Source organism: Leptinotarsa decemlineata, unplaced genomic scaffold (genome assembly GCF_025532065.1).
Source record: "Leptinotarsa decemlineata unplaced genomic scaffold, Ldec_3_MD MMD2_tig00026345_RagTag_RagTag, whole genome shotgun sequence".
Taxonomy (NCBI): domain Eukaryota; kingdom Metazoa; phylum Arthropoda; class Insecta; order Coleoptera; family Chrysomelidae; genus Leptinotarsa; species Leptinotarsa decemlineata.
In genome coordinates, this window is record NW_027412696.1 from 2,718,459 (window position 1) to 2,743,759 (window position 25,301).

Sequence of the window (25,301 nt, forward strand, 5' to 3'; positions counted from 1 at the left end):
TTCTAAATTTGGACACACCTTGTTCCATTTTGTCCGTACCTGTAATTCGTTTATATATTCCCTGGACCAGCGTGACCAAAAGTGCTGTAGTAACGACTGAATATGTTGAAAATTGGATAGACAGTTTACCGGGATGTCTCTAACATCAGGATCAGGGAGTGACACCATCCGTCGTCCAATCAAAAAAGGGGATGGGGTTAACACATCAAAATCATTAGGACTAGAGGAAAGTGGAAACAATGGTCCCGAGTTTAGGACTGATTCAACTTGTGTAAGCAAGGTAGACAGTCCTTCGTAAGTTAAAGAGCCATTTGATACAATTCTCTTCAAGTGATACTTGCAAGAACGGACACCAGCCTCCAAAAGGTCTCAAAAATCTGGTGCTTGACTGGGAATAACATTCCATGAAATTCCTTCATTTTCAAAAGTACTAGTGAGAGAAGTTGCGTTATTTTTCATGAATTCTTCGGATTCCTCAATTTCATTATTAGCTCCGACAAAGTTTGAGCCGTTGTCGGAAAAAAACCTCTCGAGGTTTCCCTCGCCTAGCCGCAAACCGGCGGAAACATGCAATAAATGCTTCGGTCGTCAACCCCAAAACTACCTTCAAATGGATCGCTTTCGTGGACATACATATAAATAAACTAATCCAACATTTCATAAGTTTTGCACCACGACCTGGTATGTGTTTGATAAAAAATGGTGCGGCATAATCAATTCCAACTGAGCTAAAAGGAAAGGCCGGTGTGACCCTGGGCTTTGGCAAAATACCTATTTCTGGTGTAAGGGATTTAGGATCTGCCCTGAAACACGTTACACATCCATGCGTGATCTTTCTTGAGAGATTTCTACCACCTAATACCCAGTAATTTTCTCAAATTGAACCTAACAATGTTTGAGGCCCTACAAGTAATAGCCTTTTGTGTTCAGCTTCGAAAAATAAAGTTGTCAATCGATGCTTTGCCGTCAATAATATAGGGTGTTTTTGTGAATATGGTACATTTGATAGTTGTAACCTACCTCCCACCCTAAAGATACCAGTACTATCAACGAATGGGCTCAGTTTGAGCAAGTTTCTATTTTTTGATAAACAATTATTTTTTATAAGTTCTTCAATCTCATTGGAGAATGACTCCCTCTGGTGGTTTCTTCTAACTGGAGCCAGTCTGGCCCATGCCACGATTTTTCAGAGTTTATAAGGTTGTCAGGTAGGACTCCCCTAGACAGGAGATATGCAGAGTTGTCTTCTGACCGAACATGTCGCCAATTTTCAGGATTCGACAATCTTTGAATTTGTGCGATTCTATTTCTTACATATATCTGTAAAATACCTGAAGCCATACGAAGCCACCCCAGAACTACTGTTGAATCAGACCACAAAACAACGCGATCAAAATTTAGCTTAATATCATCCATCACCTTATTTACTAATTGTACCAAGACTAGTGCTCCACACAATTCCAATCTCGGAACTATCAATGTCTCAAGAGGAGCTACTTTTACCTTCGAACACAACAGTTCAACCTATATTCCATGGTGCCCAACACTTCTCATATAAATACAAGCTCCATATGCTTGTATCGACGCATCTGCAAACCCATGAATCTCTACAGACACAGGTTCTGTGGTTAGAGTATTTCTTGGAATTTCCAAGTGATTCATACCCTCTAATTCAAATCGTAAATTTTTCCACTTCTTTGCTAACTCGATGGGAAGTTCATCAACCCATGATAAATGTTCTTCTCACACTCGCTGCAGGAGAATCTTTGCCATAATTATACAAGGGCCTAAGAGACCTAATGAGTCAAATATTCTTGATACCTGAGATAAAACTAATCGCTTTGTGCATTTTGATGTATGATCATTGAACTTGAAGCAGTATATCAATTTGTCTGGATAAGGTGCCCAGTACAGACACAACGTTTTGGTCTGATCATTTTCACCAAAGTGTTCATTACCCCCAGTATGATTCACATCTACTGCTCGCAAAACCTCTGGATTATTACTAATCCACTTCCTCAATCGAAAACCACCAGATTCTAAAATTTGGGGTACTCATTTACACATGGCTATTGCCTCGGAAGCTGTTTTTGCCCTGGACATCATATCGTCTACATAGAAATCATGTAAAATAACTTCTGAAGTGCTAGGATACTGCCTGATATTATCTAATCCAAGCTGCTCAATGCACCTAATTGCAAGATAAGGCGCTGATTTCGCACCATACGTCACTGTATTCAATGTAAACTCTTGGAGTTCCTCCTCAGGTTTACTTCTCCATAATATTTTTGGAGGGACCTCTGGCTTGGATCTACCAAGATCATTCGGTACATTTTCTCTATATCTCCACAAATAACTATTGGATGTTTCCTAAACCGGACAAGAATTGACCACAAATCATCTTGGATTCTGGGACCTGTATATTGGATGTCATTGTATGAGAACCCTGAAGTGGTCAAAGAGAAACCATTAAATACAACACGCATCTTTGTTGTTGTACTTTTCTCATTTAACACACCGTGGAGGGGTAAGTAGTATGATTTATGAGCTCCCTCGGTTTCTGAATCAACTAATGACATATGCCCTAACTCTTTATATTCATTCATAAAGTCTACATACATTTTTTGCATCACTGTGTTTTTTGATAACCTTTTTTCTATTGCTAACATTCTTCTAACAGCAAGTTCTTTCGATTCACCTAACTTCTCAGGAGAATCACACAATGGAATTTGAACCATAAATTTTCCGTAATCACAACGTTTCGTTGTGTCTCTAAAAATTCGTTCACACTCTAACTCATCTTCAGTCATTCTACAGTGTGTGGAAGGAGGCTTTTCCAGTTCCCAAAATTTTGACAACTGTTCCTGGATTTCACAGTTCATACTAAAATTACATTTAACGGTAGATGTTTTGAAACCTGGACTAACTGAACCTGACACCAACCACTCTAACCTCGTTTTTTGAAGAACTGGCATGAATTTCCACAACCTTATTTGAACAGCACATAATAAGTTGTAAAAAATGTTTGCCCCTTACAGTAAATTAGTGTGTTTCCTTTTTCCAAATTCTGGGTCAGCAAGTTTCAAATGTTCAGGTATATTCAAATGACAAGTGTTAACAGACTGACTAGTTATTGCATCACTTATGATAGGCACAACCAAACATGGAATTTCGAACTGAAAACTACTACACTTTTACTTTATTTCAACTGTAGATCTTTTGTTTATTTCAGACACTACTGGATTAATGCCAACTATTGCTATATAAACCTGTTCAACTTCCAGATTCAACCTTTCACATAAGTAGAACAGTTATGAAACTAACTTGCGACCCATTATCAAGCAAGACCCGACAAGTATGAGGATAACCTTTTGAATCAACCACCTCCACCAACGCGGTTGACAATAATACACTATTATATTCTATGAAATTCGATCCAACCAATGATGTGCTAGCTTGTTGATCTGAGATATTGTTTCCAGATTCTGACTGGTTCTCGTAATGTAATAAACTGTGATGTTTACCATTACATTTTTTACAAATACTATCATTTGTACAACTTCTACTCATATGACTTTTTTTGAAACAGCCTAAACGTTTTAGTTCCTGATATCTAGCATATACTTTTGATTAGAAAAAAGAATTACATTCTGAAATATCATGTTTTCGTTGACATAAAGCACATCCTGACGACAAAGTAGTCAATAGTGATTTTTGTACTTAGGGTTTTTGAAAATATTTGTTTCTACCTTTGTTTTTTTTATTATTCTCAATTTCTCGCAAAGTTACAATTCTACCTTTCAAGAATTTTTTGAATTGATCTAATGTGGGTAATTTTCCCTTAGGTTTAAATTCTTGCCTATGGGCAAATGTCTTCTGATCTTATTTTTCTAACATGATGTATATAACTAAAGAATCCCATGATGATACAACAATATATAATTTCTCTAATGCAAAAAGACTATTAATAATTGTATCAGACATCCTCCCAAGATCACTAGCTTATTCTTTAGTCATAGGTGGTATTTTTACTAATGAACTAAGATAAAAATTTACTAGCATCGGAGTATCATTATACCTGTCACAAAGCTGATCCGAAACCACGATATAATTTTCTTTTGAAAATTTTACACCTTGAATTACTTTCTGTGCCTCACCCTGTAAAGCACTTTTCAAAAAATGAAATTTTTCAATGTCACTGACTGAGTCATTCTCATCCACCAACGAAGTGAAGATGTCTCTAAACTCTATCCACACTTCAAGCTCTCCATTAAAAGTAGGTATCGGAATTGAAGACAACTCCGGTCTGTACCGCAGCTTCACCTCCGAGTTAGTACTACCGCTTTCACTAGTATCAGATTTATTTTTAAGTGCATGTTTATTTACGAGTTTCTTTGCTCTACCCACTGTCTTAAAATAAATATCATCGAACTCGATTTGATATTTTTCCCACGTATCAGCATACTGTTTCTTCTATTACATCAACTATTTCTCTTTGTACTTCCTCAAATTCCCCGTAAAGTAACTGAACTCTATCCAACCTCTGTTCAATTTCTTCGAATACCTCCTCATCTTCCTCAGAATCATTAGGAGGAAGGTTTTCTAAAAATTTTACAGAGGCTGTTAATTTAAACTTCACTGTACCCCTTTTCTTAATAAGGTTTTTTAATTCTCCCAGCACTCCGCTATTCTACGCAGATACGTCTACCGGTTCAACCACGCTGAAGCCTCTTCCCCAGGTCAACAGGACTCCCAACAATAACTAATTCTCCGAACGCTGCTACGCCGGCAACTAACTCCAACCTCTTGTTGCTATGTCGCCTGTCCACTTGTGGTTGGTGGTAAGCATTCGCCCAACTACCTAATCTCATCTAATGGGAGACGAACTTCTAATAATTTTTCCAGTAACCACTAATACCTCGTTCTAATCACTGTTTTTCATTACAATCAAGTGAATCTAATAACATCCGGCTCGAAGGACCAAATATTCTGGGTTATTATCCACTGATAAGGAATTTCACCTTCAGTAATCAAAAGCTAACTACTAAATATGGACTGTATATTTCTACTATTTAATACATTCTCCGTATGTACTATTCGTCTCATTCTAACAAAATCGGTAACTACAAAGCGATGAGATTTTTCGATTTCCAGACGCACTACCCTTTTCAAGTCTATAAATAGAAAAGTGTAGCGGTCACATTCGGTGTTGCCACTACCCCAAATTATCATAGGTTTTTCTGTTAGTCCCAAACAGAAGCCGGTTAACACCGGAAGGGGTTTTTGCCATCACTGGCCAAGTGAAGGCTTGCAGACAGTTTTCGTGTAAGGTAAGCTGAGCCAAACATGGGGATCTGTATGTGCGATTGTTTCTTGTACCGGTTTGGACTAGATGCTCTATTGATATCTTGTTTTTTATATCCATTGGCGTGCGTTTTCTATAATTAATTTTTTTTTCCAGACATCAAGACATTCATGAACGTTAATTGGTTCTTTTCAATCTACACACTGTACTGAATTTTTGAGTGCAGAAAATTCAAATTATCCACGCCGAGCATCTCACATACGTTCCATCAGATGACAAAAGTTTGTCATTCCTATGGCAAAGCCCATTCCTAGAACGTAGTGAAGCCGGCTGCAGAGTCTTTTTCTCTCAGTTTTCCATGAACAGATTGATCATCGATGACACCGTCGATCTGTTTGTAGAATGTGTTATTCCATTCGAATTGGTTCGAGTTGGTAGTCAACATTCATTCTAACAATTAAATGATATCTGTAAGGAAGAGACCTCACGAAATGTACAGTTTTTGGAACGGGTACATTAAAGGAGAGAAAGACAATGTAAGATTTAATCCGTCCCATTGGATTCTCAACAAAAAAATCAATGTTCTTATGTCTGATGAGTAATCTCAGGTATTTCGTTAATAAGTAGGGGATAATCTATTGCATCATTTTCATTGTTCCATCGCAGTTGATGCCAATTATGAAGCATATGCAATTCAATGAAATATATTTCAATAGCTTTCAAGTTTCTCTGTACATCTCTATCAAAAAAAAAACTTTTATCAAACGAGATGAAGTGTTCTAGTCGCTGTATACGTTTTCTTTGAAAACTATACCATAGAATAACAAAAAATTTTGGAACATGAAATGTTTTTCCATCGAATCCTACTGTTGTAAATAACAACTATTTCTCATATTCCAAATGGACAATATGTACTTTATTCCTCTCCCTACGTTAGTACGAAAGATTAGCGAATAATAAAGATGAGTGGTGCGTGAACATATGAGAGAGTTATGACTTGACGCATCGTTGATTTTGAACAAGTACGGTGTATATGAAACACGTTAGATTAACACTTCATTAGGTTGATAGCTATTTTGAGTTGGGAGGATAAGTCAGTTTTAGATACGGTAGCGTGCAACTCGTTCAGGGTTGCAACGGGAGTAGGTCTCATTTTCAAATCAGGTGACACTTTCATAATCAATAAATATATAAATGAATAAAGTTCCTTTGAATCTCTGCTTGAAAATGTTCCAAGTCATATTCAGTTTCTTTAAAAACTGAGCTCTTCACTGTATTGATTTTCGGTCTGTTACTGAGATAGTTGGATGTCCAATTCGGCATTTTTGCTTCAATGCCTCATTCTCCTGATTTAACGAATAGTTTGTTTCTGTCAGTTTTCATACGCCTCAATTAGATCTAACAAAATGGTTATTGTGTTACTAACTATTCCATATTTTTTTGAACACCTCATGGGAGGTCGAAAACTCAAGGAATTCAAATCCTCGCCAATTGATTATAGAAGTCAATGAATAGCTTCAGTCATGTTTTTCTATCAAATTCACAGGTTTCCTTAACCAGTATCTTTTGTGTCACACAGAAAATTAGTCTCAATAATAACGTTCATAGAACGTTTGCAAATTTGTGGATAGTTGAAAGAATCCAAATTTGGGTGAATAAATTAAATTTTCGTCTTGCGGACGAAACTTACAAAACCTAGAATAATAAGGTTTGTTATTATTTTGCCGCTTGCATTTTCTGATGTATGTTAGTAATTATATAATTTCAGCTAATCCACTCTGAACACAAGTGTTCACACTCAGCAGACTGTTGATATATTATACATGTTCTAACAATTTTTTCAATATTCAGAGATGTTCATTTGATATTGTAAATTTGTTAATGAATTTGAATGGGAATCATAAATTTGAATTTGAACTTTTCGAACTAATTTTGATCAGATACAATGACACTACAAAATCAAATAAACATCTTTATATGGAATCCAATATGGCTTAGAATGAGAAATTTATTGGGAGAGAAAGTTTTTGGCTTTCTACTACTCCATCTTGATACAAAAAAAAGGATGAGGAAATCTTCCAAAGAAAGGAAGGAAGTAATCAATTTGAAACTCTATACATGAATGTGTAGATTGGGCAAAGAAGTAACTTTCAGACACAAACTGAAAGAAAGTCCTCCTGAAACAGCTACTTTCATATAAACATTGAATTATACGAAAGAAAAAATTCTTTCGAAACAAATACTTCTATAAGAATACTGAATTATACAGAAGATACTTTTCTCCACTCAGTTTGTATTTCAAACATTCGTTGTGGAATAAAAATCAGATATAATTCACATGAGTTCTACTTTGAATGAATGGTAACAAATTGCACTTACATAGAACACTGTCATCCTCACTGGTATACACCGATGTTTCGCCTTAAGACATTTGCCCTAAGGCTCTTCAGTACCAAATTGGATAACATGAATAGAAGTATTTGTTTCGAAAGAATTTTTTCTTTCGTATAATTCAATGTTTATATGAAAGTAGCTGCTTCAGGAGGACTTTCATTCAGTTTGTGTCTGAAAGTTACTTCTTTGCATGATCTACACATCCATGTATAGAGTTACTTATTTTCAAATTGATTACTTACTTCCTTTCTTTGGAAGATTCCCTCATCCTTTTTTTATATCAAGATGGAGTAGTAGAAAGCCAAAAACTTTCTTTCCCAAAAACTAATCACTCCTAAAAATATAACCCCTTCAATTCAAGAAATGTATATCGTCAATAAGATGGGTTATTTACCTACTTACTGAATATCGTTAGAATTGTTGATAATTGATGATGTTTTCGTAATGAGGTTACAGCTTTCTGCTTCTCTTTGAAATTGCTAACAAATAAACTTACATATCTTGGCAAATGTAGTGAAATTCACCAGTTAACCTACTTCTAGGAAAATGTAGCGAGACAAACTCAAAGACAAGAATATATAGTTTTTTACCAAATGATCTAAGGAATATATCTGTTTATAAGTTATTCATGAAGAAAATAAAAAAGTAGATTGTTAGTAATAAACCAAGTGCAAAAACCATGAAACAATTGAATAAAAAAATGAGTTACACCTATAACAGTTGATTAGGATGAATTCACGACGTTACCCCGAAAATGTAAACTTACCCGGTTTTATATAATTATCGTTTTGAGTATATAATATAGATAGATTTTGTCTTTTACGCATAGTAATTTGTAAAAATCGTTCAAAAGGTATCACGATAAGATTCACTTGATGCAATTCAGTAAGCCTTAGTGCAGTTGGTATATTTTACTGTACTATATTTTTGAAGTTAAAATATGAATTACTAGCTGTTGCCCGCTCTTATATCAACGTACAGTCAAAGCTAATGAACCTAGAATTTCGAAATAAGCAGGTAGGTTCTTTGTATAGGGTATATAAGGATCAAGAAAGGGAATCATAAATTTCCACTCCCAAGGGGGAAAATAAGGGTTCAAAGATTGTATTGAATTTCGTCAGTTTTGTAGTTGGAAATCTGAAGTTTTGGGGTAATAAAAAAATATTGTAACTGTCTGTTTAACAAGTACAATATAGAATTAGAAATAATGGTAAAACTAATCAGTTGTTAGGTAGGTATAGTGTAGACATAACAAAAACTGATTCTCTATTCTGACCATCAACTTTTATTTTATCTTTTCAGTATATAAACTCAGTTGAGCTTCAATAAAAAAGATTCATTAAAATATTTTGGAACTGATATTCTATGTTTTCAATTCAAAGTTCTGTTCGTCGGAAAATTAAACGAAATTTTATGGTTTTCAATAATATCAAAATATTTAATTTTCAAGACTTTTGGAATTTATGTAGTATCTCCGCAAACGAACTGAATTTTATTTTTTTGAATACAGTGGTTCACGACAATTTCAAAAAATTAGTTGTACACGAATTAATCGAATTCACCGGATCGGTTTCTAGAAAACCAGTGACCCATTTCACATTGACACGGTATGATCCGCCCCATATCACATAACCAACGATCACAGACCCACTTCCCCCATGAAACGACTTCGACGTCTCCAATCTGTAGATGTTCTCATTGTAACCGCCGTCGGCGTCGACATACGTCTTGGAAAGACACAAGAAAATCGACGCACGCGCTATTTTCCAATACACCGACGGCGTATCGCTAGCAAAACGCGGCGTCAGTGTAGTGCGAGGCGCCGGGACGACATTTGACATGTGCATCGCGACGGTGAATATTTCTTTTGCGACGTCCTGCGTTCTCTGTGAAAATATTTTTAAGGTATAGATAAAAAGTCGGGTGGTGATTGAGCGCTAAGTTTGTTCTGAAGCAATGATCCATTCTTTAAAAATAATTTATATGAATGAAAATTTCATGTGGAATTTATTTGTCGAAAATTCTCTCAAAAAAATTCTTATCAAGCTATGAAGGACTCCAGATATTGAGCTGATAATGGAATAAAATGTTATAATTGTATTGTGCAAGTGTGATACATTTTTATGAGCGATATATCTCAGCTACCTGTTGAGAAGAATTGACATCGTTTGATACATATTCCGAGAGAATACCTATTTTCAATTGAAATTAAAATTCAAAAATGTAAGTACTTTTGACGAATAATCACTAAAAATGTCGAAATCAGTTAGCACAAAATGAAATTAAAATGTATGAATGCAATTGAATTTCACTATCATGTATTTTTTATAATCTAATTTTCTGGGGATCTCTTCTTGAAATCGTGAAAAATTGGAGAGTGTAGTGGATACTTTTGAATTCCGACGAGTAGGTAGTACCATATTATCAAACTGATTATCAAGATTTTGAACTATCAGCCTGGACTCGTTTTCAATTATGTTTCGAGTTGTGATAGAAAGTATTAAAAATTTTTCAGTGTTACACGAATGTTAACACAGTTAGTTATATTTTTACAAAAATTTCCTGAAAACCAGATACTGCTCAGAAGATTCTTCATACAAACTACGTATTTCTTAAATTCATTTAATATCAAATTTGAGGAATTCAAGGAAAAAATTTCGATTGAATCAGATGAATTGTATCATATTTCTCAGAAATTCTATAATATATACTCTGCTCAGAAGTAGAACACATGAAATGTGATTCAGTGAATCCAAGTTGAGCATAGTGAATCACTTTTCCAAAATAAAATATCTCATTAGCATCTTTCTTCAAATGACTACCTCAACCAATCCTTCGTATCACTTGCATCAAATATCTGTCTTCAGATCGTCATTGTAGCATCATTTCAATTCAAGAACGAACATTTTGAATAATACCCTGACAGAACTGAGTTAATTATGTTTTTGTAATTCATTGAATTCATCAAAGGACACGTGGACGTGTATTGTTTTCTTCCAATGATATCTAATTTCCAAATATATTTTCAACACTCATTAGTTTCACTTCATTGAAACGGTAAAAAACAAAGTTAGAATTTGAAAAAAATCAGAAGTCTCCTGTGTGAATGTTCAAAAGAGAAATTCTGTTAAATATATATGGTTATTCCGAAGACGATCAGCATATGCGGTGTTTGAACATGGAATAATTTACTTATTCAAAACCGTGCTGAGAAATATTTGTACGAAAATAATTATTCAAACATGGGAGAAATATAATAATCAACAGGTTAATCAATCAGTGAGAAGTCAGTTATATGCTTACTTCGAAAATCTGAATGAAAATGAAATAAATGATCGAAAGTATACTAAATGAAGGATATCAAAAAAATTCAAGCTACAAATCAAGCTACTCGATAACGTTTCTGTTGTTAGTGTTCACAATCGCCTTTAGATGATAATAGATTTATAGAAACAATCATTTTTCATGAATTTCCTTCTGGTCAATTTCTCGAAATGATTAAGAACAGCTTTCATCCGAATTGTCAATAACAATTTTCTGAAAATTTGTAAATGTTCAGTAACTTCTCTCACTAACAATGAATCGGAATGACTAACTTTGATATAAAATTTCATACAAATCATCGATGTTACGAATATCATTTCACGAATTCTTAAAATCCTAATCATGGTCTCATGCTAATGGTAATGAATTGGAATACCAGCATTTTAAAAACGTCCGACCACTGCCTACGAGTTATTTTTGAAACATATCCAGAAGTCTCTACTGATATCAATAAATTTCGATAATACACCATGTCAAATGATGTAAATTAACAACACAAGAATAGACGCTATAATTGCTGTCGTAACAGATGTTCTTCGTAACGCAGTGATATTTCTTGAAATCCTAGTCAACATGTTCAAGTATCCGAAACTGATACCTCACAGTGAGAAATAACAAAAAGTGAACTTGATAATGACACTCGTGGTCTGAGGAAAGTTGTCACCTTTCGTATATTTGGCAGAAACATACATAAATCTTTATTTTTTTTCCTCTTATTCATTTGATAGTCAATAGAAATCATATTAATACATTTCATACAAAGAAATTCACCAAATCTCATCAATATGATAAAAAAAATATCGGCTGCAGTCATATCATGGACAAAATACATTAAAATTTTGGTATGTTGAAAAGATTTACACTTTTCCAGTCGTTAAAAAATTCAAAACAAATGCGTTGAAATCGCAGAATTCGGATACAAAATGAAATTGAACGAAAGATGTTTTTGTGAAGAAAGCATCATTTTTTTGACCTTCTCTTCTGTGGTGAATTGAATAGAATCATATGTGTCTTGTATCATATGTATAAGAGGAACCAATCAAGATTTTTATTTTAATGTAACGTCTCCCATGTTTCGTAATATGGAGAATGATATGAGAGAGAATAAGGTCTGACAGTCTCATGATTATTGATAATTATTGAAAAACTGGGGGAAGTGATTGGAATGAGGACAGAAACGTTCATTCAACAAAAAGTTATCAAAATAACAAATGGAATGGTTAATAACACTTAAAATTGTTTATGATATTATGATGTTGAAAAACAAAAGTATTTTTCTAACAATTTTTTGTTTTCATCCAAAAACTCTCATTATCAGAAATGAAAAACTTTCAAGTTTGAAACTTCATCTCAAATGTTCCTTACGCAGAACATAGTCTACTGTCTTGGCTCTCTTAAGGATCAAACTGTTTCGAAAATGTTTCGTGAATATCTTTAATAGTAGTTGAATAAAAAATTCACACCATTTCTATACTCCTATAACATTCAACTGAAGCTCAATTTGAAAGTTGATGCAATACTTTGGATCGGCATCAAGTCAATTTCGTGATGAATTGTTTCGTTAACCACATTTGGTAATTGCTTAAAATACGAGTATTCGTCAAAACTACTTCCTTGATAATAATAATATTGCTTTTTCTGCCCTGTCTGGGCTAATATATGTAGAATTTATTTCGACAAATTTTATTTTATATTGAATTGCTATGAAAAATGATCACAAGTGATCCCAAATACAACCCATTTGAGCGTTTGCCCCTCTGCACAATCTTTTTTTTTCAGCTTCAGACATCAGCCTTCAATTCTAGTTCAACTAATTTTCATCTAACAGTCCAATAACGATTACTAATTCATATTAGAGTAAATATTTGAAGCACCCGTAACAGCAGCAATAGATTTTTTTGAACATTTACTTCATCAAACACTCCACCAATATTCAAGAGTATTCACAAGAAATAATTTTTATCATGGGGTTTTTCAATACGGTTAGTTTTGTTGCAAACTAAGAGTGTAACAATGTTGATAGATACTTTGTATAACGTAATTCGAAACAATTTGTGGTGTTTGAGAATTATACAACAGTTTTCAGCTGATGTCCTATTCGAAATGTAAACTTTGCTAAAAGACGATAAACGAATCATGAATAACCCAGTTTGACAAAATTTGCTTAGCGTTCCCATGAAACAGTCAATCATGTCTTATAGATTCAGACTATACCTAAACCGGTCTAACAATTTATCGTAATCATAGTACATCCATTTCTGTAAACGTATTTACAGAAACGGTAATGTACATTAAAAAAAATGTATCACCTGTTTGGCTTTATACGAGGGTTTCGAAATATTTTTCGTCTATTTGTTAATGTTTTGTTTATATTTTGCTCGGCCTTGCTTACAAGTGCTGGTAGTACCGCTATATTATTTAGAGTTTACTGACAATGCAACGTTGTCAGAAACCATTCGTACAAATTGATTCAATTAAATTTCTATATATCTGTTGTAGGTATTTCACAATATTTCCAGTTTTCAAATAATTTTTTCTTTCTCTCGATTCAAAATTTATTACTACAGAATGAGTATTGTTATAAAATGATTGCTTGAAATAAGTTATACGAGAATTGATAACAATAATAATCATGGTTTCAAACATTTCCAATCCATTTTAATAATTTAATTCCTAGTTTATAATGATGTTCGTAACGATAAAACGATATTCAATAATTGGAATTTGTGGGTGACGTTTCATTTAAAGTTTCTATTTCTATTTGAAAAATTTTGCATTGAGGAACCGATTCAAAATATAGGTGTATATTTGTCATTGAAACAAAGTATCACCATAGCAAATACCAATAATTTTTCATTCGCGTGGATTTGGGAATCTACATTATTTATACTTCATTTTGATGATGATGAGTGAGTATAGAAATTTAAAAATCAAAATAATTTTGAATTCAATTCTTGACATTAATATTCAAATTTTTAATCTCTCGTAATTTATAGGAAAGTATAGTTTTTTCAACAGAATATATTCAATCAATACCAACATTATTGATGATTTTGAGTTTCTTCAGTCTCATGATTCTGTTAATAGAGGCGGAATGAAAAACACTGGAAAATTTCATTTTAGAATTTTGTACCGGAATTGCAGCAAGAAAAACGTAGTTTATGAAATAAAACGAATGAAGAAGTTTACAAAATTGAGTGATATTTCTAGTTTTGATCATCATCATTTTCATTTCAGTGAGCATTTAATTAGATGACTTTTTCATTATTCAACCGTTTCATTGTTCAACGGTTCCAAATAATATTATCGCATATTGTACCTAAAAAAATTATTCAAGATCCATAAAATGGTTCACATTGATGGAAACTTCATATTGAATGCATGATTTTTTAGATAATGAAAATTGAAAGAAATTCAACCTCACGAATTTGGAGATATGAAAAATAAACAGGATAGTGTTTCAAACTCGTTTTTTTCATAGATTTAACAATTCTCATGATCTTGCCAGTCAATTTTCTTCTAAACTATTCATTTGTCATTTTATATTAAAATCCAACTGGATTCACCAATTCGATTCCTCATAGTCACAGTCCAAAAATATATTCATCTTGGTCAGCAATATGAATGAATGAATAATTTAATGGATAATTTGAAATCATTTCGAATTCACTTACTCAAATGGAAGTGGAAACAACAATTGGGAATCAAGTGGATATTCTGTCGCGGAATGAGAGTTAAAGTATATTTATTGAACCTCGATTCTTTGAACCATATTTTTTATGATTCTTTGAAAGCAGTAGCGGTACGTCCAGCACTCATATGTCGTGTCAGTTTCAAAGCAAATATAACAAATGTGCTTCATTTCAGCCTAGTTGTTAGTTAGTGTACCACCCCTTTCGCTGCATAATAGCTCTGTGTTCTGTACTGTCCGAATATATAAAAAAATCTCATCAAAGACACAAACATCACTGTAGGGAATCAACTATGACACCCAGTTCTGGAAAAAGGTGATCGTGAATTTGCTCTCCGGCCTCGGACTAACAATAAAACGTATTTACTCGACGCCATTTTGGAATGATAACAGGTGAACGTAATCTTATCTAATACGGGAGAAAAGACAGGTGATAATTCAGTTTTGTGTGCGAGATCGCGTGAGAATGTTGCACTCTGGCGTACTGAACGGGAAACTGTCTCCAGGAGTCACAAGCGTAGGCGCGATAAGTCCCAGCCACTCTTCTGTTTTGGACTCCAACGCTAATAGGATGCACCCCTATTTGAAGCAAGTCTCTAATACTAACAGCACAAAAACGTAAGTCATATAATATTTTCCGTTTTCTATTGGGCTATCGTTTTATCTATGTATATGGCAATCAAATAGTACCTGCATTAGATGATAGATAACAGAAACTTTTTTTGATGGATGCATTATCAATTCAGATTTCTCGCAATTTTGTTTCGATAAAATATTTGCATAAATCAGTTATTTACATTCAAGTACAATCTGGTGAGGGTTGTCATCTACTGAGTGAACTAAGAATCCAAACATAATGATTTGTGATTTAGAAGAAACGAAAAACTGAAAATGTTACACACAAACAGTTGTGTGGATTACGCTTGATAGCAGATAATATGAATCATTTCACGAAATGTAGCATGGAGTGAATTTCACTTCTTCAATGCTATTAAAATGATACATTTATTATATTCATTACAATGTATTCAACTGGATGGAATATTTTGTTAGTTTCGATGGAATTCACCCTATTGTAATAGGATAGCCCAAGCGGGGATTTCGGGATTTACTGAAGCGCGGCAGATTAATATAAAGGAAGATACCTTATACCCGGTTGAGTACCTCCACTAAATATGCGCCCCATATATAAAGCCGCCTGTAAGGGATAAAGGATCAGATTAGTAAAAAAAATTGATCATCAGAAATTCTCGAGCGCGTCAGATTAAGGTTGGGTGAGTTAATTACCTGCTAAATAGTGTATATTCCAGTAATCTGAAAATTTGAGAGTGACGTAAAGGAAGGGGAGGGCAGCAAAGTTGTAAAAAAATAATGTCATTTCAACATTCTCGAGCGTAGTCAATTTTTTTTTATTTTGAAGGAAATAATTCAAGGATAACGAAAAATATATAATCTGACGATTTTCGCAAGCCGAAATAACAAAAATTCGTCAATGAAGTTTAATGCGTGCAGCTGTGTGATACCTATATTTTCCTCCCCGAGTTTCTATTCCTCTATTATCTATTCACTATCTATTCTACTACTCTCTCCCTCCGTCCCCACTCTGAATTCTGTTGACAGAGACTCGTTCGTGATGAAGATGAAGATGATGTTTAACTAATCAATTAATTGATGAATGTAGCCGTTACTACGTGGTAGGAAATTATAATGAAGAAAAGAGAAATTGAACTTTCTATGTTTTTTACCACTTTCATTTGTAACTAACGTTACTGCAGTTTCGTCTTATGAGGACAATATATAAGTTTGAAAATGTCCTTATAGGACGAAACTGAAGTAAAGTTATTTACAAATAAAAGTGGTAAAAACATAGAAAGTTTCATTCCTCTTTTCTTCATTAATTAATCAATTGATTATAAGAAATTAAATTTTTTTGAGCATTGAAAAAATATTTTCCTATAAATCAAGTATTTTACTTAAAAAACATACACTTACTTATTTGCATGATATTTCCTGAGCTTTTCAACCAATAAAGTTCAATAAATTGAACAAAATTTTAAAAAAATATTGTTTTTGTCAGATTAAGCGATTCCCTCTAGATAATCGTCAGATTATGAGACGGCACGTTCAAAACATAAAGATGAACCATATATATCTTAATCTGACGCGCTTGAGTATTTCAAAATGGCGAATTTTTTTGCACATTATAATAATAGCCACTAGTTTGCGTCAGATGGAAATCTTCAGATTATTGAATGAGAGCTTTTTTTTGTTGCACTCAACACCTCCTTGGAAAATCTGACGCGCTCGATTACATTTTTTGTTCACTTTCAACCCTTACGTACAACCACTCACATCATGCAAACGATCAGATTAACATTCCAACATTATTAAAAATACCTAGGACATTGATGCTATCAATATCTGTGTGGCATTGTAGTTTCTCACACGACATAATCTGTTATCATTATCCAAGTACTCCACAGTACTTGCTTTTCTAATTGTCCATCCATATCTAAAAAACTTTTCATACACCAACACTCTAAGAATATGCAACTTGGAGAGCAAGTGCATTAAATTATCTGAAGTCCAGAATATTAATGATAAGCAACCTAAATATCTCGGTATGTGATATCAATTTCAATATATGGAAATATTGGTAGATATGATCGAAGTTTGATTTAGATGGCTCAGTTTCTTTGACCTAGGATACACAGAAATTAATTTGTTATAAATAATCAAGTAAAAAAAGATGTGATTAATAAGTTCAAATGTTTCATTGATTAGTAGTGATACATCGTAACTGAACTATTTGAGTTCGAATTGAAACATAACTGAATATTTTGCAAAATGGTGCATCCTGCTAAAAGGCACATATGACGAGAAATAATTTTATGCTTTGTACTGCTGAGAGATCATAAATTGAAGTTCAGCAAAAAATCCACATGAAACAACAGAAATTACCTCACCCCTGCGGTAGTACAAGGCTAAGCATATAGAATAGAGACGTTTTTTATTTGTTACGAGCTGTTTCGGTTTGTTCAACCGTTCTCAAGTTGACTCAAGTTTACTTGAGAATGGCTTGACAAATCGAAACCGGTCGTAACAAATAAAAAACTCAGTAGAAATCAGACAACAGTTATTTTTTGTATGCTATATTCAATATGAATTTCTGTTCAATGAATGGGTCATCAATCGAACTAATAAGGATAAGCAGATGCATGGGCCCTTTCTTAACAACATTGAAGAACTTGGTTCATTAAAGCATCTTACCTTCGCTTTCTTCAGGTGGTGTCTTCTGTATTATCAACCCACAGTAATATCAATCCACAGGCTTATACAAGATAATGATCCTGATGAAATTTTTTTCGGTCATCAGAGCAATATGATATTGATGTTGTTGAACTTCACAGGCTCTATTCAAACCACTCTGTTCTAATTGTTGTTTCTGATCATTGCAGTCCATCAAGGACTGCAATGATCAGACTACTCTCGAATTCCAAAATCATGCTGGCTTGCCGTACTGAGGCAGAAACTTTGTCCGGAAAAATGCCTTCTTGGCATATCACGTCTGCTTAGAGCACATAATTTTTAGACCCAATGATTGCCAACTTGACGGTGTGATTGGTGATTATTGATTAATGATGGTGATGTGCTCTTCCTTATGTATCGAGGCTTCGGGGACTACGCCAGACCAGCTCAATTTTCGAAAATACATAAAAAATAATAATGAATGAGTCATCTGAAGTAAAGAATGCACTCATTTATAACCAAATACAATTTGTCTTCAAAGAAAAACTTCAACCGAAGACGCGATTCTTGAACTAACAGAACTGATACATGAATCCTTGGAGAAAGGAAAACTTTTTTTATGTTCATTTATAGACCTAACGAAGGCTTTCGAAATTGTCGATCATCAACTTCAAACTTCAAAATAGAATGCAAGTTTTGCGAATTGCAGATACAATTAGCAATCAAAAACAAATATAATGTGGAGTCACACACGGTAGGGTACTGGGTCCTCTGCTTTTCAATTTTTATCTAAATGAATTATTCAATTTGGACAACGCACAATTATATAGTTCCCTAGTTTAGAGCCATTTGAGATATGGTATAACAGCATATATGGCATATACATGGTATAACAGCTCTACGTGAACACCTCAATCCCTTAGAGGTATTACAAAGGAGATTCATGAAGTTGATCATGCCTAGAAATTCACGTTTCCCGTCAGATCTTCTGTATAAAGAGAGTGAAGTTATGGATATGAGACAATTATATCAGTATTGTACAAATGTGAACTATCATTTCAGCAAAAATAAAACATCATCACGAAACCACGACTATAACACACATCGCGACCAAGTTACCTATCCTACTGTTAAAAAATCAATTTAACAAAGAGCATATTCTTTCAAGGCAACTAAATTGTATAACACTGTACTACACAAAATAAAAAAATTCTTATTCCAAACCAATATTCAAAAAAAACGAATAAGAAAACACATTCTCGAAAAAGATAGACAATTTAAATAAAATCTATCAGTGTGAAATAAGATTTAGTCAAATTTATCCCAGAGTTGTGTCATGCTGAATTGTAAGTAGCATATTCTTATCCATATTTCCTAAGATTTTATCTATTTGTACATTGATATTTTATCCTTATAGAACGTGTAATATTTATATATTTTTCTAATTTTTTTTTGTCTAGTATTTATTCGGCCTATTTTACCTCAAGCCGAAATATAATTTATTCAACCATAACACCAAATTCACAAAATTTAATAAAATGTTTTATAGTTCTTCTCCATGAACGCCATACTTTTATAAAAATATTTATATACTTACATATTCTTCATAACTTCTTGCGAACAAAAAACTCTGCTCTCATCGCCAAACCACTTTGTTCACATATTTTGTTTTAATTGTACTCTAATTTGTATACTTTGTGAATGAAGTTATTATTATTATTATTACCGAAGCAGGCGCTGGGCAGGCCCCATCCCTCGAATCCCCGATACATTCGGGAGGGCACGCCAGCATTATCAACCAACGACCACTTTCCACTCTGTGGGGTAAGTGATCATTTGGTCCAAAAATTATGTGCCCTGAGCAAGCGCAGTGAGCCAAGAAGGACAGCCTTCTGCATCTGTCCGGCTAAGATTTCTGCTCTACTGCGGCAAGCAGGTATGATTTTAAGATTCGAGAGTGGAGAGGCCATCATTCCACCGAAGACTCCAATAATCAGAACAACCATCTTGACAGAGTGATCTGGATAGAGTCTGCGGAGTTCGAAGAGAAAATCTCGATATTTAATCCGTTTTTTCTCCTCTTTTCTGACACTATCGGTCTCGCCAGGAGCAGTAAACTCCACGATAAATATCATTTTGTTCTGATGGTCGAGAAAGACTACATCAGGCTCATTAGCTTGTATGAGCCTGACGGTGGGGAACGAATAGTTCCAATAAATTTGGCACTTCTCTTCCCCCACAACGTATTAGATTTCCCCCGGAGCGTAGGGTAACACCTGTGCCTCGTCAATACCGTAAGAGTGCCGTAGATGGTAATATAGCACTCTTAAGGCCGCGATATGTCGGTGGATATAGGCCGATACCGCATATGCTGGACATGCTAATAGCGAGTGCATTAAGGTTTCCAGCGCCTCGCGGCAGGCCCTGCACATTGTGTTAGGAACCTCTATACCCATCACGCGCCTGAGTAAGCGAACGTCAGGCGCTTTGATGAGCCAAGGTCTCCAATGTTATTGAAGAAGACCCATGCATTGGCTTATCCTTGTGTTTTCGCAGAAGTAGGGTGAGGCCACCTTGTTCAGTGTCGAAAACTATACTGAGTGTATCAGCTGCTCGGGCAGCTGCCCTACAGAGAAATGCTCCAATTCCTGCTCTCTTATGGTCACGGACCATGCAGAAAAGGGGATCCGAACTCCCGACGACTTTACAGGCTATATCTAGTACCATTCTGTCATGTAGACACTCCAAACTTGAAACTCCATGGCCTTCTTGTTGTCGGGCGAAGTACAACCATAGAACGGACGATTTGAAATGCAACTCCTATAGAGATGCATCATTTTTCGGGACTTTACGTCGAGTTGATACAGCTCCTTCCGAGTCTACTTCACTACTACAAACGAGTAGAATAAGTATGGATCGGCAAGCATATTTGTTGCAGCAACTTTGTTCTTCCCCGACAGTTTCAATGACCAGATCTGTCGAAGTTTGTGTTGATACTTGCCGCGGAGAGAGTTCTTCAATGCTGTTACCTCATGTGAGTGGTGTTGTTCCACTCCGAGGTAAGTATACGTCTCTCCGGCATCCAGGTGGTGTAGGATGCTTACATCTACGAGCTGCACACCCTCTCCGTAGTCCCTGCATCGTCCTCTTTTGAGATGGACCATTTGTCTATCACGAATTTCATACCGATAGCCAGCGTGTACTTGTCCACCACCCTCAAGGACTGATAGAGAATTTTCTCTCCATAGGCATAAAGTTTAAGATCATCCATATAAAACAAATGGGTGACCTTCCGGTTTACGGGGGTGCCACAGTTATTATTATTATTATCTAGCTGAGATCAGAGTTAAAACACGTCAATTCTAGTTTCCGTTGTATTCACTTCATACTTGACTAGCGGTCCGCCCCGGCTCCGCATGGGTGCAATGTTGAAACTGCGATGGCTGCTCATGGCTGATGGCTGCTGACAACATGGTGTAAAACAAAGTCGCTTACCGCTGTCTGTTCCTATTTTCATATGTATGCCTAAATCTTTGAAACTACGAAACGGATTTTGATGTGGTTTTTTCAATAGATAGAGTGATTTAAAAGGTAAATTTCTATATTCGTAACATGTAAAATATAGTAGGGAAACATTGATAATTTCAGATGTTTCCAATGTTATGTTGTAAATAAACATATCTTTTTGCGCTCACATTGCAAACGCTGACGAAACCATACGAGATAGATTAAAAAATTGACTACATTATTGTACACCTTGAAGAGGTCTACAAAAAAGTTCACAATGGAAAATGTCTGTCTCTTAGGGATAACCCACAGTAACCATTCATTATTATATATCATTAATGACTGAGGTCTTATGCACGAAGCTATTTTGATCAATAAGCATTAATACCTATTCAATTAAGCACCTTAAATACATTGTGCATTCAATATAGATCAATAGGTCCTTTAGGCCTAATTTGAATGAATATTTTCGAAAAGATACAGATTCAAAACGCAGGAACATAGCGCTTCGAAGACCGAGCTTCAACATATAGCACTTTATGATCAGCATCGATTGCACGCATTTTTATGTATATTTAGTATCAGCCTTGCACCTATGCGAAGCTGGGGCGGCTCGCTAGTAACGTGCTATAAGGAAAAGCGTTACTTTCGACGCGCTCTTTATAGGCACGCCCCGCCGACCTCCGGTCGGTATCACAGCAACCTTATATGTCCTTGCTTTTCAAATCTGAGATATCTTCAAAAATATTCATTTAAATCACATGCTGTAAAAAGCCATATTGATCTATATCAGATATACAGGTTAATGATATAATGCTTGAAATCGCTTCTTAAAAAAGTAAAGGATGAATAATGCTTATTGTGGGTTATCCCTAGGAGATAGATATATACCATCGCGGACTTTTTTATAGACATTTTTATTTATATACACATATATATCTCATAAATCACTCTACTTAAAAAAAACGCATCCGTTGCGTAGTTCTGAAGATCTGAGCATACATAAGGACAGACAGGGGGAAGCGACTTTGTTTTATACTATGTAGTGATAATATGGAGAAAATATTTCTCTTCTACTTGAGAAGTAACAGCTCTGTATAGTCAGTTGAACATTTTTGTGATATTTTGACATCATTCAAGCGATTTCATAATGATAAAGTACTGTGGAGAATGGTGTAATGATAAATAGACTTAGATAAGTTCTAAGGTTTTTACTTTCATCTGATTGATAGGCAGCTTTCGAAAAAAATATCATCAAAACTATCTTCAGAACGTCTAAAACTAGGATTGAACAGTTGAGAATTTAGTCTTCGTCTTTCATTCTTAGTCAGTGGTATACTAGTATTTTTTTTTCACTGGCGTTAATAACTTCATGGGTTAATTCACTTGGCAACAACGAACAGTTTTTTCACAGAAATCCATTGAAACAAACACTCAGCTCTCTGTTTTTAGCGTATATTACAAAACACAATAAAGTGTGTGCTGGGGCATAAACTCGGTAAATACGTTTCCACCCACCTTAATTGAAATTACGAACCAGTCCGAGATTGGAAGCGAAAGATTTTCCAGCAACTGTGTGATTTGAATTTTGCCCGAATACAGACATTCATTTCATGATGTAAATGAAAAATTTTTCAATTGGTTTTACATTTGCTACTTCAGTTTGTTTCCAGGTTATTTCATAAAGTGTATATGAATAACTCTAGATATTTCGTATTGATACAACAGTTTTCGATTTCAATCAGGTTCTAGTATCATGTTAGTTGATCAGTAAATATTCTCATGTGAATAAAAAGTGAGTAAGTAGGTTCTATTTATGCGACAAATATTTATCCTAGCGATCTGGCTTGGCTGTGCACAGGTAGCATAACATACAGGGTGGGCCATCGAAAACTTGACATGGAGGTTTTGAGTACTAATCTTGCAAATCCTTGAAAACGCTCAGACAAGTCGATTTTAATTGGGAGAGGGACAGTTTCTTTTCCACTTACAGCGTCGTCACTTCAACCCCGAAGCAGAGGGGTGAACAAGATCTTGGAATTCTCTAAACAACGGTGTACATTTTTTTCGATTTGGACGAACCATATTGAATTTAGAGTTGAAGTTACTTACTTTATTCTCATGTTAGCATATGATCAAAATGGGCACCTCCAGCTTCCATGCAATAATAGAAATTCTGCTGGAAACGTTCTCGAACATTGAGGAGCATTTCTGGAGTGATTTGGCCACATTCTATTGTGATTCGTTGACGTAAATCTTCGAGTGATGCATTAGGAGTACAGGTAATTCTACTTTTCAAATGACCCCATAGAAAGAAGTCTAACAGCGCAAGGTTTGGTGATCGTTGTGGCCATTCGATAGTGCTCCGCCTCCCAATTCAGTGATCCGGAAAAGTCTGATCTAAATACTGCCGAACAGGCAGAGAATAGTGCGGAAAAGCCCCATCTTGTTGAAATATTAACAGATCCTCCCGATAATTGAGATCATTTTCAATAATATCAGTGAGAAGGTGATTGATAATATCTTTCAGAAGCTCTAGGTATATTTGTCCGGTTAAATTTCCTTCTGAAAACAATGTTCCAACAATACGGTCACCAAAAGTTCTAGCCCATACATTTAATTTTGTTGGACGTTGAGTATGCACTTCATGAAAAATGTGAGGATTTTCATATTTTCAAAGTACCTTTTCAGTTTTGCTGACATGCTGTTGAACCTTTTGGGAATAGAAAAAATCAATTTTCTTTGAAATCGCAAATGACATGAACAATAGTTACGTTATGGTCTCTACAATGTTTTAAAAAGTTGGTTTCCCAATAAATTCTTGACTCAATCAATGGTCATATCTGAGAATTCCAATAACTTCAGAACCCACCGCAAACTGTTTCTTCATCACTTCGTTATGCGAAGTTTCGTACACATATTGTATTGAATTTTTTAGATAGTTGTCAGCAATGCCTGAAAACATAAGTAGTGAATACAAATATAATCAACTCAAAACAATAAACGCTATTCAGAATAATTGCAATTCATCCAAATGTAAACATTCATTTCTCTGACTAAATCATCGTTTGTAACTTTGATGCTAGTTCTTCTGTTGAGAGAACTGCATACGACAATAATTCAATGGTCTCATTCAGGCTAATTTAGTTTTTTATTGAAAATTATATATTATAAAAGTAAATCACATCCCAAGTATCCCACAAAATTCAAAATCCAAAGCAAGTTGAGCACCTGACCTTTTTGAACCGAATATGTGAAATATTCTCACTGAACGATTAGTTCATCTAACAAAATTTTTGTCGCAGTCCTCACAGCTCATTTCGTGAATCCCTCTGTATTCTCTACTTCTCTTTATTTTGTATTTCGGGTTGTCTAACACATTCAGACCAACCACTGGTGTATTTCATATAGAAAAAGTAACATGAGTGTGCCTTTCTGAATATTTGAGGATTCTCTATGATACTGTCTGAGGTTTTGTTAATCAAATCAAGGACTACGTCTGAAGAATACATAATAATTTATTATCTTTCTAAAGATTGAAGTAGATTGAATATCTGTTTTTTCAAGAAACAACTATCGCCCATTCACGAACGTCAACCCTCAGAAGTCAAAACTTGTTCGAGGTGAGAATAAACGAATTCTTGACTCAACATGCGATTTCTAGTGATATGCAGTGAACATCAATCGTGCGAGAGTTGGGTTCTAACGTTCACATAGTGAATGATTGAAAGAGTAGAACAAATCGACTACTAATCAACCGTCTTAGAATATTGTCTTAGAATAACATTCTTTATATATCACATTTGAATCAGTCGTTTAAGAAATCTCAAA

The 25,301-nt window shown here is 34.7% G+C and overlaps 1 protein-coding gene across 3 annotated transcripts in view; it reads left to right on the forward strand.

Moving 5' to 3' along the window:
• Positions 1–25,301, forward strand: part of LOC111505991 (CUGBP Elav-like family member 1) — a 901,046-nt gene that overhangs the window by 325,024 nt on the left and 550,721 nt on the right. Inside the window, exons 1-2 of one of the 3 annotated variants that reach the window (XM_074183777.1) lie at positions 9,456–9,604; positions 14,891–15,332. The exons of the other annotated variants lie outside the window; for them this stretch is intronic. Of the exons in view, the coding sequence (XP_074039878.1) occupies positions 15,181–15,332 (152 nt within the window). The 5' untranslated portion in view covers positions 9,456–9,604; positions 14,891–15,180. Of the gene's footprint in view, positions 1–9,455; positions 9,605–14,890; positions 15,333–25,301 lie in introns of those variants that run through there. 3 annotated transcript variants of the gene reach the window in all.